Source organism: Melitaea cinxia, chromosome 10, assembly GCF_905220565.1.
Source record: "Melitaea cinxia chromosome 10, ilMelCinx1.1, whole genome shotgun sequence".
NCBI lineage: Eukaryota > Metazoa > Arthropoda > Insecta > Lepidoptera > Nymphalidae > Melitaea > Melitaea cinxia.
In genome coordinates, this window is record NC_059403.1 from 6,400,339 (window position 1) to 6,412,609 (window position 12,271).

The following is a 12,271-nucleotide window of genomic DNA, read 5'->3' on the forward strand; positions in this document are numbered from 1 at the left end:
GGTCAATGCCGTTTAATTAAACCAGACATTACTTTAATAGGTATTGATAAAAAGAAAAAGCTTTGAATAGAGCTTCAAGTTACTCAGTAATAAGAAATTCAGTTTATCAACTACGTAAGTATTTTTATTTATAAATTAGTAATATATATTTAATCAAGTGCTTTTGCACTATACTGTGCTTTAAAAACCTTCATAAATAATGAATTTACTGCAGTAGAGACGTAATATGTAAATGACTATGGCTCTAATACGAACACATCTGGGACAGAATCGCACCCGTATAGAAAATTTGAGAGAAGTTGCCTCTGTAGTGTTGCACCCATTTTGTATCAAAAAAGGCAAATAAGATTCAAGGCGATTAAGGTTTCTTTCAATTGAATTCTTAATTTTGTTCTTTTTTGTAAGATTAGCATTGATTATTTGCCAATATCATGTAGCATGCATGCAATTAGCAATAGCAGTGCATAATTCGTCATCTTATAATGGATAAGATCTATTCTAGTCAGTTCTGTAACTACTGTCTAAGGAAACAGCGAAGGCATCATAAAACGAACCATAACTCCGCTTCTGAATTATTCCGAGATTAGCTGCAGCAAAGATCCCGGAATAGTATCTCGCAGCGATAATCCTATTATTATTAGTATTGTAAGCGTAGCATATAGTGTTTTTATTTGTGTTTAGCCACTTAAAATAATTGAGGAATTTGGAATTATGAATTTTGCGTCATTGTAGTAAGTTGTATTCTTAGACCAATTGTATACTGAAATGACATGCTGCGGTTAATTTACTTCTACTTTTTTATACTATATACCAATATTTTAGAAATGTCAACTAATCTTAGTTCGTATAAATATCATTACGAACAACAAAATTTTAAGTTTTCTTCTTTTAAAGGAAAATGCCATTAGCTACGTTTAGCTAGAGCAGGTTAGGCGTCGTCAGCAAACATGGTAAAGCGAGAGATTGGACAGAATCAGCTCTACAAAGCCAACGTTTGTTTGATCGGAATGAAAGGTAAGCAATCGGGGTTTACACCATATGAATTTTTATGAACAATTCTTTTCGAAGCCGATCAATCACATCAATATTTATACACACTGAATATAATATATTGAATCTACATGGTTTTAGCATAAGCTTATATGACATTATTGTTAAGATTTGCACAATTAATGAAAAAAAAAACAAATAGCCAGTTTCGATATGGTTAGATATTTCGTAACTAAAACATGTAACAAAAACAGAACAATTGAAACTTGAACAATAAAGTTTAAGCCATATTACATTATGTTTATTAGCCGAAAATAAAAAAAGAATTATTTATTTGTTATTAAATTAAAATTTATTATTTATAAACAATACGTTTGTCATGTCTCCTGTAAGTACCAGCTGAATTCGGCACAGCTATTTTTTAATTAACGTGATAAGTCAATGGAACATTTAAATCCTAATTGATCATAGTAGTATTCAAATCCTCGTGATTTATTGAAATCTATTGAAATAGTTCTCGTGTATCGAATTTGATATTCATGTATACCATCAATTATTTTTTAAGACCAGGCAGCTTAGTGATTTTCAGTTAAATAATTTAAATTTCCCGAATTTGGTCATCATGGATAGGTATAATGTTAAAAACGTTTTTTTTTGTGAATTGTTGTTTAAACGAAATACGTCTAACATTTTTCTAAATATTCACACACCTTACGCGGTTGGTGGTAGTACAGCGGTCTTGCTTAAACAATTAATTAATACAGATTTTATAACTGTAAAGTTTTGATTTTTGTTATTGATAAGCATTGAATTTAATAATCCTTAAACCATTATAAATTTATGTCATCCTGTAAAAACATGACAGGGATATCGTAGACGATAATACATCACGTTCTAACTCATAATAGCAGAACAATACAAATTATTGCTGTAGAAACGCTAAGTCCCTGCGACTTTTAGAAAAACGAAACGACATTTATAATTATTAAAAATTCCATTTTTACAAGTCGAAGTGCTTTTGAAGTCTCCCTCAGTAAAGAAACATTTTATATTTTATTTTGTTTTTGATATTTAAACCAACTCAAGCAAAGTAATACATTAACATTGATCTTAAACGTTTTCATCATACCAAAGTAACGTTCGTACAAAACAAGCTATCGGTATAAATCACGAGGATAAAGGAAACGATTTATTTATGGTTTTAGTTAAAATACTTTCTTTGTATCGTAATAAGTCATTATGCTATTTTGCGTCAAAGGAAATATATGTACAGAAATTTACTAAGAAATTATTTTCCGTTGTTTGTGTATTTTGTTGTGTGCCATTTTCTTCTATTCTTAACATAACCATGTATTCGCTTATCTTCTTCTTTCGGGACATTCAGTAGTATGACGGACGTTACTTTATCAACTATAAGTATTCCGCCCTGGCTTCGCACGGTTATTAAAAACTATTTCAAAACACTTTTTTTAATTGTATTTGAAAATTTACTATAGTCCATAGACAGTCACCGGCTGATAGTGGAGCTTCCCAACTATGAAAGAATTTTTCAAATCGGTTCAGTAGTTTTGGAACCTATTCGATGCACAAACAAACAACTTTCCCGTTTGTAATATTAGTATATATATATTAATAAATAAATATATATGCATTTTTATAAAATTGAACTACTATTTACTGTACCGCAAAAAAATCAAAAAACGATAACGTTGTATGAGGCTGTAACGTAAGGAACACAACACTGCTTAAAAGCAGTATAATTTAGCTGTTATCTTCTGTAAAAGGCGAAAATTTTTTTGCGTTTTGTAGGGAAACCAGTTCTGTACTGCTACGTGGTTACGGCAGTAAAGAATAAAGCCATCCCTTCTCTTCCCTTGGGTATGGGTATTCGCAAGAGGCGTTAGTCGCCTACAACGGTCGGCGACTAACGCCTCTTGCGATAGTCGGGATACAACAGTTCCACTACCACCTTTGAAATTTAAAAGTTGACCGATGGCGGGATAACCATATAACTGCTGGCTTTGAAAAACACAGGCCAAAGATGGACAGCAGCGTTCGGTGCGACAAATCCAGGCCTCCGGTCACCAACCCACATGCCAAGCGTGGTGACTATGGGCAACACATGAGTTAACGCCATTCTTGGTGCGAACTTGTGGAGGACTATGGTCAACAGTGTACTGCGATAGGCTGTTGTGATGATATGAGGCAGTTGTTTAAGACTAAATAAAATAATGTTCCTCACAATAACATATAATAATACGCCCACGCCGAATATAACTAAAATACTATGTTTAACAGTATTTTGTCCTTTTATTAATTTTCATTAAGACATTTAATAATCACATCTTAGTCTCAGAAAAATCGGCATTGTGTACCAGACAAAGGATCTTCGAAATGCATTCCCCGTTCTTTCATCGTTGATAAATTGCAGGAAAGGCATCCAGTGCGGAAACAATACGGAAAAAACCACGACTTTAAAACTTTAAGATTTATTCTTGGATTTTGCAACGACTTTTTTTCGATCGAATTGATTCTTTTCGAATAATACCTTTGTATAGAATGTGGATATATAGCTAAGGCTTTTTATGCCATGAAGAAAAATAAAAATTCTTTCAAATATCTGATGTTATACATACGATAGATTAAATGTTATATTACAGTTAGGTTTAGAATCTGATACAAAAACAAAAGAATATTTTGAACTTATACCAAACTAGCTTGAATTGGCTATAGCTTCTCTGATTACGCAAGTGCAATGTTCTTTAAATTAAATCAATAAGATAAAAATAAAGTCGAAAATTTAGCTTCGTTTCTTACTGCGCTGGAAATAATCTGCATTGTATACGTACCAATTTTTTTAATGTGGTTTTTGATACCATACGATTGTGATACGACAGTCCATGGTAGTGTGTGTTTTTATCACAATGTATAAGAACAATAAACTTAAAATCAGTTATGAAAGTTACGTTATCCAACATTTTAAAAAGATAAACGCCGTAATCGTGGCAAGTGTCTTGATTATTCAATCTTAATCATTTTACCTAGTTTTAATAAAATAAAAAACACAATACAAAATGTATACTTTAGTGTACAACCACAAACAATACACGTAATATAGAAATATCCAAGAAAAAACAAAAGTGTATGTATGCATGTGTGTGTGTGTATGTGTGTATGTGTATGTGTGTGCGTGTATAATCATGAGTTTAACATAATAATATTTATAAAGGATGAGTAGTAGGAAAATGTCGTTTTTTTAACTATTACTTTCTGTATTAGAAATTACCATATAGGATAACCACACTAGCTTGCAATTAAAATGTAGTACAGAAGTGGGGTCAATATACTCAACTGAAGGATTAATATTCAAGTGAAAGTCAGTATCAAAAAAATAAGAGTGATATTTTTTGTTGTTATTCTTTACTTTTAAAGGATCGCGAAAGCCAGGAAATGATTTTGAAGTACTAACAATTTTTTTATGATTATATTATTTGTAAGCGGATAGGTCCAGCTAGTATTTTGTTGATTTCAATATAAAACAAATCGTTGTTTGGGAAGAAATTTAATTAATTGCGCTCGTTGGATGAAGTAGGTGCTACTCAAACTTAACTACTTAAACACTTACTGTTACTTAAAACGAGCCTAACTTGAAATAAAAATTATTTGGTAGTTGAAAAAGTAATAAGATTAACTTGTTTGTGCTATTAAAGCAAAAATGAATGGCTAACGGTTTTAAACTATTAAATTATCACACCGAAGTTATATCTTTTCTTTAATTCTTAAAGTGATATTGACTAATGACATTGATTTATACTGAAATTACTAAATGTACCAAAAACATTACATAATAACATAAACGCTTAATTTCAACGGCCCGCAGTAAAATTTTCTAACGTGTTGAGGATCCAAAATAACACCGTACACAAGCACAAATGCCTAGATCACGATATACATCTATATGAAAAACACAAGCGCAAGAGCTAGTGCTGTGACCGCTGCCCCAACTCGTCATAAAAAAAGAAAAACAAGTTAACCACTTAACTACATACAATAAAAACAATAAAAAACGCCTATAAAATAACTAAAACACTGTTTAAACAATCAAAATAAGAACGAAACCTTACAAAATTAAGTTATAATTAAAATCGTTCTGTAATTATTTGTTTACTTTGAACAGTTCTTTGAATATTAAATTTCTTCTCTTAGATAATTTCCCTTAGTCCTTTGAGGATAATTTTTCGTTTTATATTTTTAAGTGTGCTTTTTGTTCAGTTGTTAAATGTTGTTGGAAGCGAAATTAAATACTTTGATATTTAAAATCATAAGATTATAAGTTCCTATTCAGAGTGCTTTCTTTTAGCTGGCTCTCTCGGTTTAAATTTAGGTAAAGAAATGAGAAAGTACTTTAGGTAAACTTGGTATTGTCTCAGGTACAAAAATTAATTTGCGACTTAAATTTGAGATTTTTGTTGGTTTCAGTCTGCATAATTTTATTTAGCACTCGTATAATAAAATTTAAAGCCTACATGAAATTATGTTTAATAGCCAAAGCATATTACTTTGTATTAAATTATTTAAATGGCAAAAATGTGTGGGCTTATTTGCGTTTTCTTTCATACAATAAAATTTATGACTGCAAATTTGATGATTATATTTTATATTGACGTTTATTAGCAGTAAGTTAATATTATTAGTAGTAGGTTTGAAGCTTACTTGTATAGAGAAATATTAGATGTGATTACAAAGATTTTTACGAAACTACTGCTTTCTCAGTTTTTGTAATGTTTGAGATTCATATATTACACGTGGCAGCTGTATACAACGCGATCCAATGTAGCTTTTATTTTAATTAGTTCCTATACCACGAGGTGTTTGTTACAATAAGCGGTGGTTAACGGTAGCGATAATGGGGTTGGATTCTAACTCATTGCTGAGATTTTGTTTATAAAAATATATTTCTGGTCTAATCAGGCCAGAAATATATTTGTACCGCAACCGTTTAAGTGGATGTCGTAATCATAGTCATCACAAAAAAACTCGCAATACAGCGGCACGATGAATTCACTTGTAAGCCTTCCCTTACGTAAAAGACATTTACAAAACATTTTATCATCATCATCATCACAACAGCCTTTCGCAGTTCACTACTGGATATAGGCTTCCACAAGTTCACACCAAAAATGGAGTGAACTCATGTGTTTTGCCCGTAGTCACCACGCTGGGCAGGCGGGTTGGTGACCGCAGGGCTGGCTTTGTCGCACCGAAGACGCTGCTGCCCGTCTTCGGCCTGTGTATTTCAAAACCAGCAGTTTGATGGTTATCCCGCCATCGGTCGGCTTTATAAGTTCCAAGGTGGTAGTGGAACTATGTTATCCCTTAATCGCCTCTTACGACACCCACGGGAAGAGAGGAGGTGGCTAAATTCTTTGATGCCGTAAACAAACAGCGTGTGCTACATTTAGGCCGTTTGAAATTAAATTGTCTGAAAATAATAACTTATAACTTTCCTATTGAAAATATGTTTATAATTATGTAAAAGTTCGAAATAAACTATTTTAAAATAACGTATAAACAAAAAAATGCTATCTTCGTATATCAAAAATCTTAAATATATTACAATCAAGGTACAAACTACAATACAAAGAACAAAGTAGACAATATAATGAATTTTGAATACAAATAGTAAAAGATATTATGTAGAGCCTCGTATTAACTTATCACATCAAACACGTAGTTAACGTGAAGCTGTTCAAAAATAAAAGCTGTCTTTAGTAAGCACATTAACACTACGGTACACGCGCCTCTAAAACGTTCATAAGTGCTCGCGTGGGCTACACTTGTAGCCCATTTTAAATTGAAATATTCTGAAAGATAATCGTTTAATTTTTAAATAAAACACGTTTATTATTATTAATGACATGTATTTAGAAAACTGAAATAAAAAAAGTATCTTCTCTTTCTTAAACTTAAAAAAAAATAACAAAATTTCAGACTTCTCAAAAAATCACATAATTTTTACTAACTTGAGATCAATCAATTTTTGGTTTAGTTCTTAAATATTTTTTAATTGCTTTTTATTAATTTTCATTACACGAAGGACAAATTAAAATTTGGTGATCACTACATATACGCCTGTAACATTTTGAGCAAAATTTCCTTGTGCTGCGATCGCGCATTCTGCTACAAAACGCACAGCGTGCAACCCCCCCACGAATCGGTATAGTTCCTTGTTGAGGAGCTTCTGACACATTCAACAATAATTTTGCTTTTGTTTTTATGCTTCTTGGAATATTATCCTGATGAATACGATCTAAAATTAACGGTTTCACAAGCTCAAACCCCAAAGACTGAAGAAAAATGCGTCTGACAATGTTTTCATTTGAATTATTCAACTGGAGAATAACTAGACCGTTTATACAGGCAATGTTCAAAAAATTAAAAAATAATGTAAGTGGCCAACGTCTACTATTTCTAGACACGTCATATTGACGACACATCCTGTCCACAATATCCACCCCACACTTTGTTTGATTATAAAATGTTATAATTTCAGGCTTTTTGGCATCGCCTGTAGTAAGATCAATTGCTGCATCGTGGTGCATTGTTGACAATAATAAAACTGTTTTGTTCCTTTTTGGCACATAACTGACTAGTGTACAGTTTTTCTGAAACCCAAATAAAGAGCTATTTATTTCTCGGTCCCGACTAGTCTTAAAATTTGGGGGGATTTCTGGCTTATTACCCTTAAGAGTACCGACAACAGTAATTCTTTTTTCCAAAAGCTGCAATGCCACTGGATAACTTGTGAACCAGTTATCCATCGTAACATTACATCCCATACGTATAAGCGGTTCTAATAATCTATTAGTGAGATCTGCTACTTTGTTGGATATATGGAATGGACCTTCTGGTTGTTCGCCACAGTATACTTCAAAGTTGTAAACATACGGGCATTTGGTATCCACTACCATAAATATCTTTATTCCGAATTTTGCTGGTTTGTTGGGTAGGTACATAATAAAACGACATCGACCTCTAAATGCTACAAGTTGCTCATCTAATGTCAAATTTTCACTTGGAGTATAATATTCTAAACAGTGGCATCTTATAGCTTCAATAAAGCTCCGTATGGCAGCAAGCTTATCAATTTCTTGTCTCTGAGGGCGGTCGCGGATATCATCAAATCGTACAGATCGTAGTAGGAAACGAAATCGATTTATCGACATTGTGAGATAAACTAGCTCAAAGCCCGTTCCAATTGAGTTGTCCCAAAAGTCTTTAAGATTTTGTCGTCCTGATCTATTGACACCAATGACTATGAGTAGCCCAACAAACGCTCTCATTTCAGTTAGAGTTGTAGGCTTCGCATCGCGTTCTCTTTTGTATTTATTCTTTATAGTATCAATATATATATTTGTACACTTTACCAGGGATTCAAAGATATCAGAGTCAAAAAATAACTCGAAACACTGAAGGGATGTACTAGCATTAGAAGCTGTACCTTTTGGTCCTAAAGTTCTTTGTATAATATTATGCGAACGTACCCTTGTTGTAGGAAATGGTCGTTTCCTCCATTCCGTTTCATTTCGTGACTTATAAGTGGCTAATTCTGCGAGTGGCATACTGTCGTCCGATACACTGCTTTGTTCAGCATCCTCACTATATTCATCAGCCTGATCTTCTTGCTCGGTATCAGTGTCGTGCGGAGAGTGAACTATATTTTCTTCTTCTCTCAAATCCTCTTCCTGTTCACTTTCAATCAAATCCTCCTGATCTAACTCTTCTTTTAGCCATCTCAATACGTTTTCCTCCATTTTTCGATCCATATTTAGCACTCTGAAACAAAATATTAACGAACAGTAAGATTACACTATATAAAACTTCTATATATCTATAAAAGAAAATCGTGTTAGTAACATTATTTATAACTCAAGAACGACTAAACTGATGTGACTGATAATTTGAAAGAAAAAGGTATAGGTTGTAGAATGTAGGTGTAGTTATTTATTCATTTCATTCATTCAGTTCATAATTAAGACAAAACCACGTGTTTCGGGACAGCAAGTATAATATATAATACCAAAAATAATAATAAAAAGATAAATACTTACATCAATTTATAAAAATATATCCCTCGTGAGAAGTTCCACCAGTGCACGCAAGGGCTACATACGTAGCCCAACAACTCTAAATCGTTATTTTTCGCACGTGCGCCAGCGTCGAGCGCTCACGCCACACTGAACGCATCGAGCAACAACCAATCGGAGCTTAGCTAGAGACTCGAAGTTAAATCACGTGATTTCGCGAAGTTATGAACAAAAACAATACCCTGGGCTACATATGTAGCCCACGCGTGTACTCTAGTGTTAATTAGCCTGGCATTCAAAAGAGTATTGTTGCTAACATTTTAAATTTAATATTGCTCTCTATTTTTATTTTATAATATGTCTCTCTATTTTTAACCGACTTCAAAAAAGGAGGAGGTTAGTCAATTCGAACTCTATGGTCACGGATAACTTCGTCGTTTATGAACCGATTTTGACGATTCTTTTTTGTTGGAATCAGATAAGCCAAGGGTGGTACCATGATAAGGAAATCAGGATCTAATGATGGCATTCTAGATAAATCGAGAGGAACGTTCGAAAGTTGTAGTGGTGGGGTTTGTTATTTTTTTTTATCTAGTTACGTTCTATTACTTGTCGACGTAATTGAAGTCGTTTTTTTTCGTTTGCTAGCAAACACAATTATAGATCGCAAATATTATTATAATTTAACTTTATTTACATCTGAAAAAAAAGCTGTGTGGTTACGGCAGTAAAGAATATAGCCACCCCCTCTCTTCCCGTGGGTGTTGTAAGAGGCGACTAAGGGATAAAACAGTTCCACTACTACCTTGGAACTTAAAAAAACCCGACCGATGGCGAGATAACCACCCAACTGCTGGCTTCCAGATACACAGGCCGAAGACGGGTAGCAGTGTCTTTGGTGCGAAAAGCCAGCCCTGCGGTAACCGACCCTGCGTGCAACTATGGTGACTATACACACACGAGTTCACGCAATTTTTGGTGCGAACTTGTTGAGGATTATTAGGTATTATAAATCATCGCTACAATAATTAGTGCTGCTTTTCTGTTATAATTATCTTATAATTAAGAGATTTCAAAGAAACTCACAATTTAACATTTTCCTAAACAAGGAAAATTCAATTATTGCAAAACGAAACGAATTCTATCCTTCTTTGAATCCTTGATAATATATTATTAAAATGAAGGTTTGAAAGAAAAACAAAGTGTTTTATTTAAGTCAATAATTTAAGTTTTAATCATAAACTTAGCCTTATTTAACAAACAATTAGTACGATAAGCTAAGCAACATCAAGAACCACTGAGATAACTACTCAAATATAACCATTTTACTACATAATTTACAGAATAAAACGGCATCTAAATTTCATTGTTTTAGTAATGAAATAATGGAATTAATGTTGTAAAGGGTGATTCAGTTCGCTTAACATACCCTTTGTTCATAATATTGAGGGACTATACCGAGTTGGTGATTGCTGAAGTAAATAAATAAAGTATATAAGTAAAATATAGAAAGAAAGTCGTTTGGCTGCTATCATTAACTTATAAGTCACGAAAACTTTCATATAGGAAATCAGGAAAGATTGGGTCATAGTAACATATCTTTAATCGCAATGTCGTATTAGTATTCGAAGCAACAATGCAATATATTGGAATCCGACTGTACACCAATCAGGCGAAAAACTAACTTATCCAATATTAGTTCAGCGACTTATTCTAAAAGCTATCTGTACTATATCATTATTTAATACCTTCGTATTATTCGTTATAAGAAAAGTTTTGTGCAAAAGTTAAATAATATTTTTTGCATATATATATATATATGTATATTTTGTATATTTATGAAATTTATTTATATGATTACTATTTCATAAAACATAGATAGCCTAGATACAAAATTTATATTATTTATTAATTACGACATTAGATACAAATTTGTCAAAGTTAGACTTACAACATAAAAAATACACTACTTTCAGTAAAAACTCTCAATTCAATCCTTAACACATTGCAGTACGAGACTGTGAGGATACATGTAGCCGCATCAAGTTCTCACCCGTGTTATGTTATACTATTAATGGCTTTACTATTACATTACAAACTACTACATAATCTATTTATGCTAAACTCTATGGCGATGGATGTACGAGACGATTTTACTGGTAAAAATGATTTACATTCAATGGGTAATTTCTCATTAACGTGTTCATCCATTTCTGTATTTGGTTTATGCGGCTTGTATCTTTAAAAGGAAGAGACCAATGTTTTACATTAATTAACGTGAAAAGCCACAACATTGTGTTATTATGACGAGATCAGAGAGTTAGTATAAAAAAAATAAAGATTATATTTTTTTATCTTTTTTTTTAAAAACAAGACAATATTTGCGGAATATTATTATAATAAGTTTCCTAAATTTTAAATTATTTTCAAATATAATACTTTCGAATTAGTTTTTAAAATATCGAATAGCCCTAGAATAGACCGCTGTTCATTCGTATGCAGTCCACGGCGCCTATTCGATGGAATCGCTATCTTACGTTATTAATATCGAGTTTTATATATTTTTTCATTAAAACCCTTCGACTTTCTTTATTTGATTCATATTTCATATTATAAATTGTTGTAGGAAATATTTTTAGTATTTTTTCATAACACGCTTATACAAAAACCTTTGCTTTGTTTCGTTTCATAGCTTACATTTTTTGTCCAATATTCTTATTGCTTTGTATTAAATATTGCTTTTTATGTAAGCAATATGCCTTGTACCTAAATAAAGCCGAATTTTGTGTTGAATCTATCTAACCGATTTTTGATTTCGATAACCGATTTGTTGAGAAGGATTTTATACTATACTAGCATCCTGACCGGCTTCGCGCGGGTATTTAACAAAAAATTCAAAATAATTTATTTCCCAATGTTTTTGAAAATATAATATAACTTATGTCACCCGCGAATAGTGTAGCTTCCCAACAGTGAAAGGATTTTTCAAATCAGTCCAGGAGTTTCTAAGCCTATTGAAAGCAAACAAAAAAATAATCAAATCTTTCTTCTTTGTTATATTAGTATAGATTATTAGTTTGCACGGTATGTGAGATCATAATCACAACTTATAGATATAAGTCATATCGTTTTCATTTTGACAGTGAATTGACAGAGTCTAGACTAAATCCTGTTGAAATTTATAAAGTGAAATT

The 12,271-nt window shown here is 32.3% G+C and overlaps 1 protein-coding gene across 1 annotated transcript; it reads right to left on the minus strand.

The window, feature by feature from the left end:
• Positions 1–6,699: 6,699 nt before the first annotated feature.
• LOC123657210 (piggyBac transposable element-derived protein 4-like) lies at positions 6,700–8,816 on the minus strand. Its single transcript, XM_045592788.1, has 2 exons — positions 7,451–8,816; positions 6,700–6,854 (listed from the first exon to the last, which is right to left on the minus strand). The coding sequence occupies exons 1-2, from the start codon at positions 8,814–8,816 to the stop codon at positions 6,700–6,702; spliced, it is 1,521 nt and encodes a 506-aa protein (XP_045448744.1).
• Positions 8,817–12,271: the final 3,455 nt, after the last annotated feature.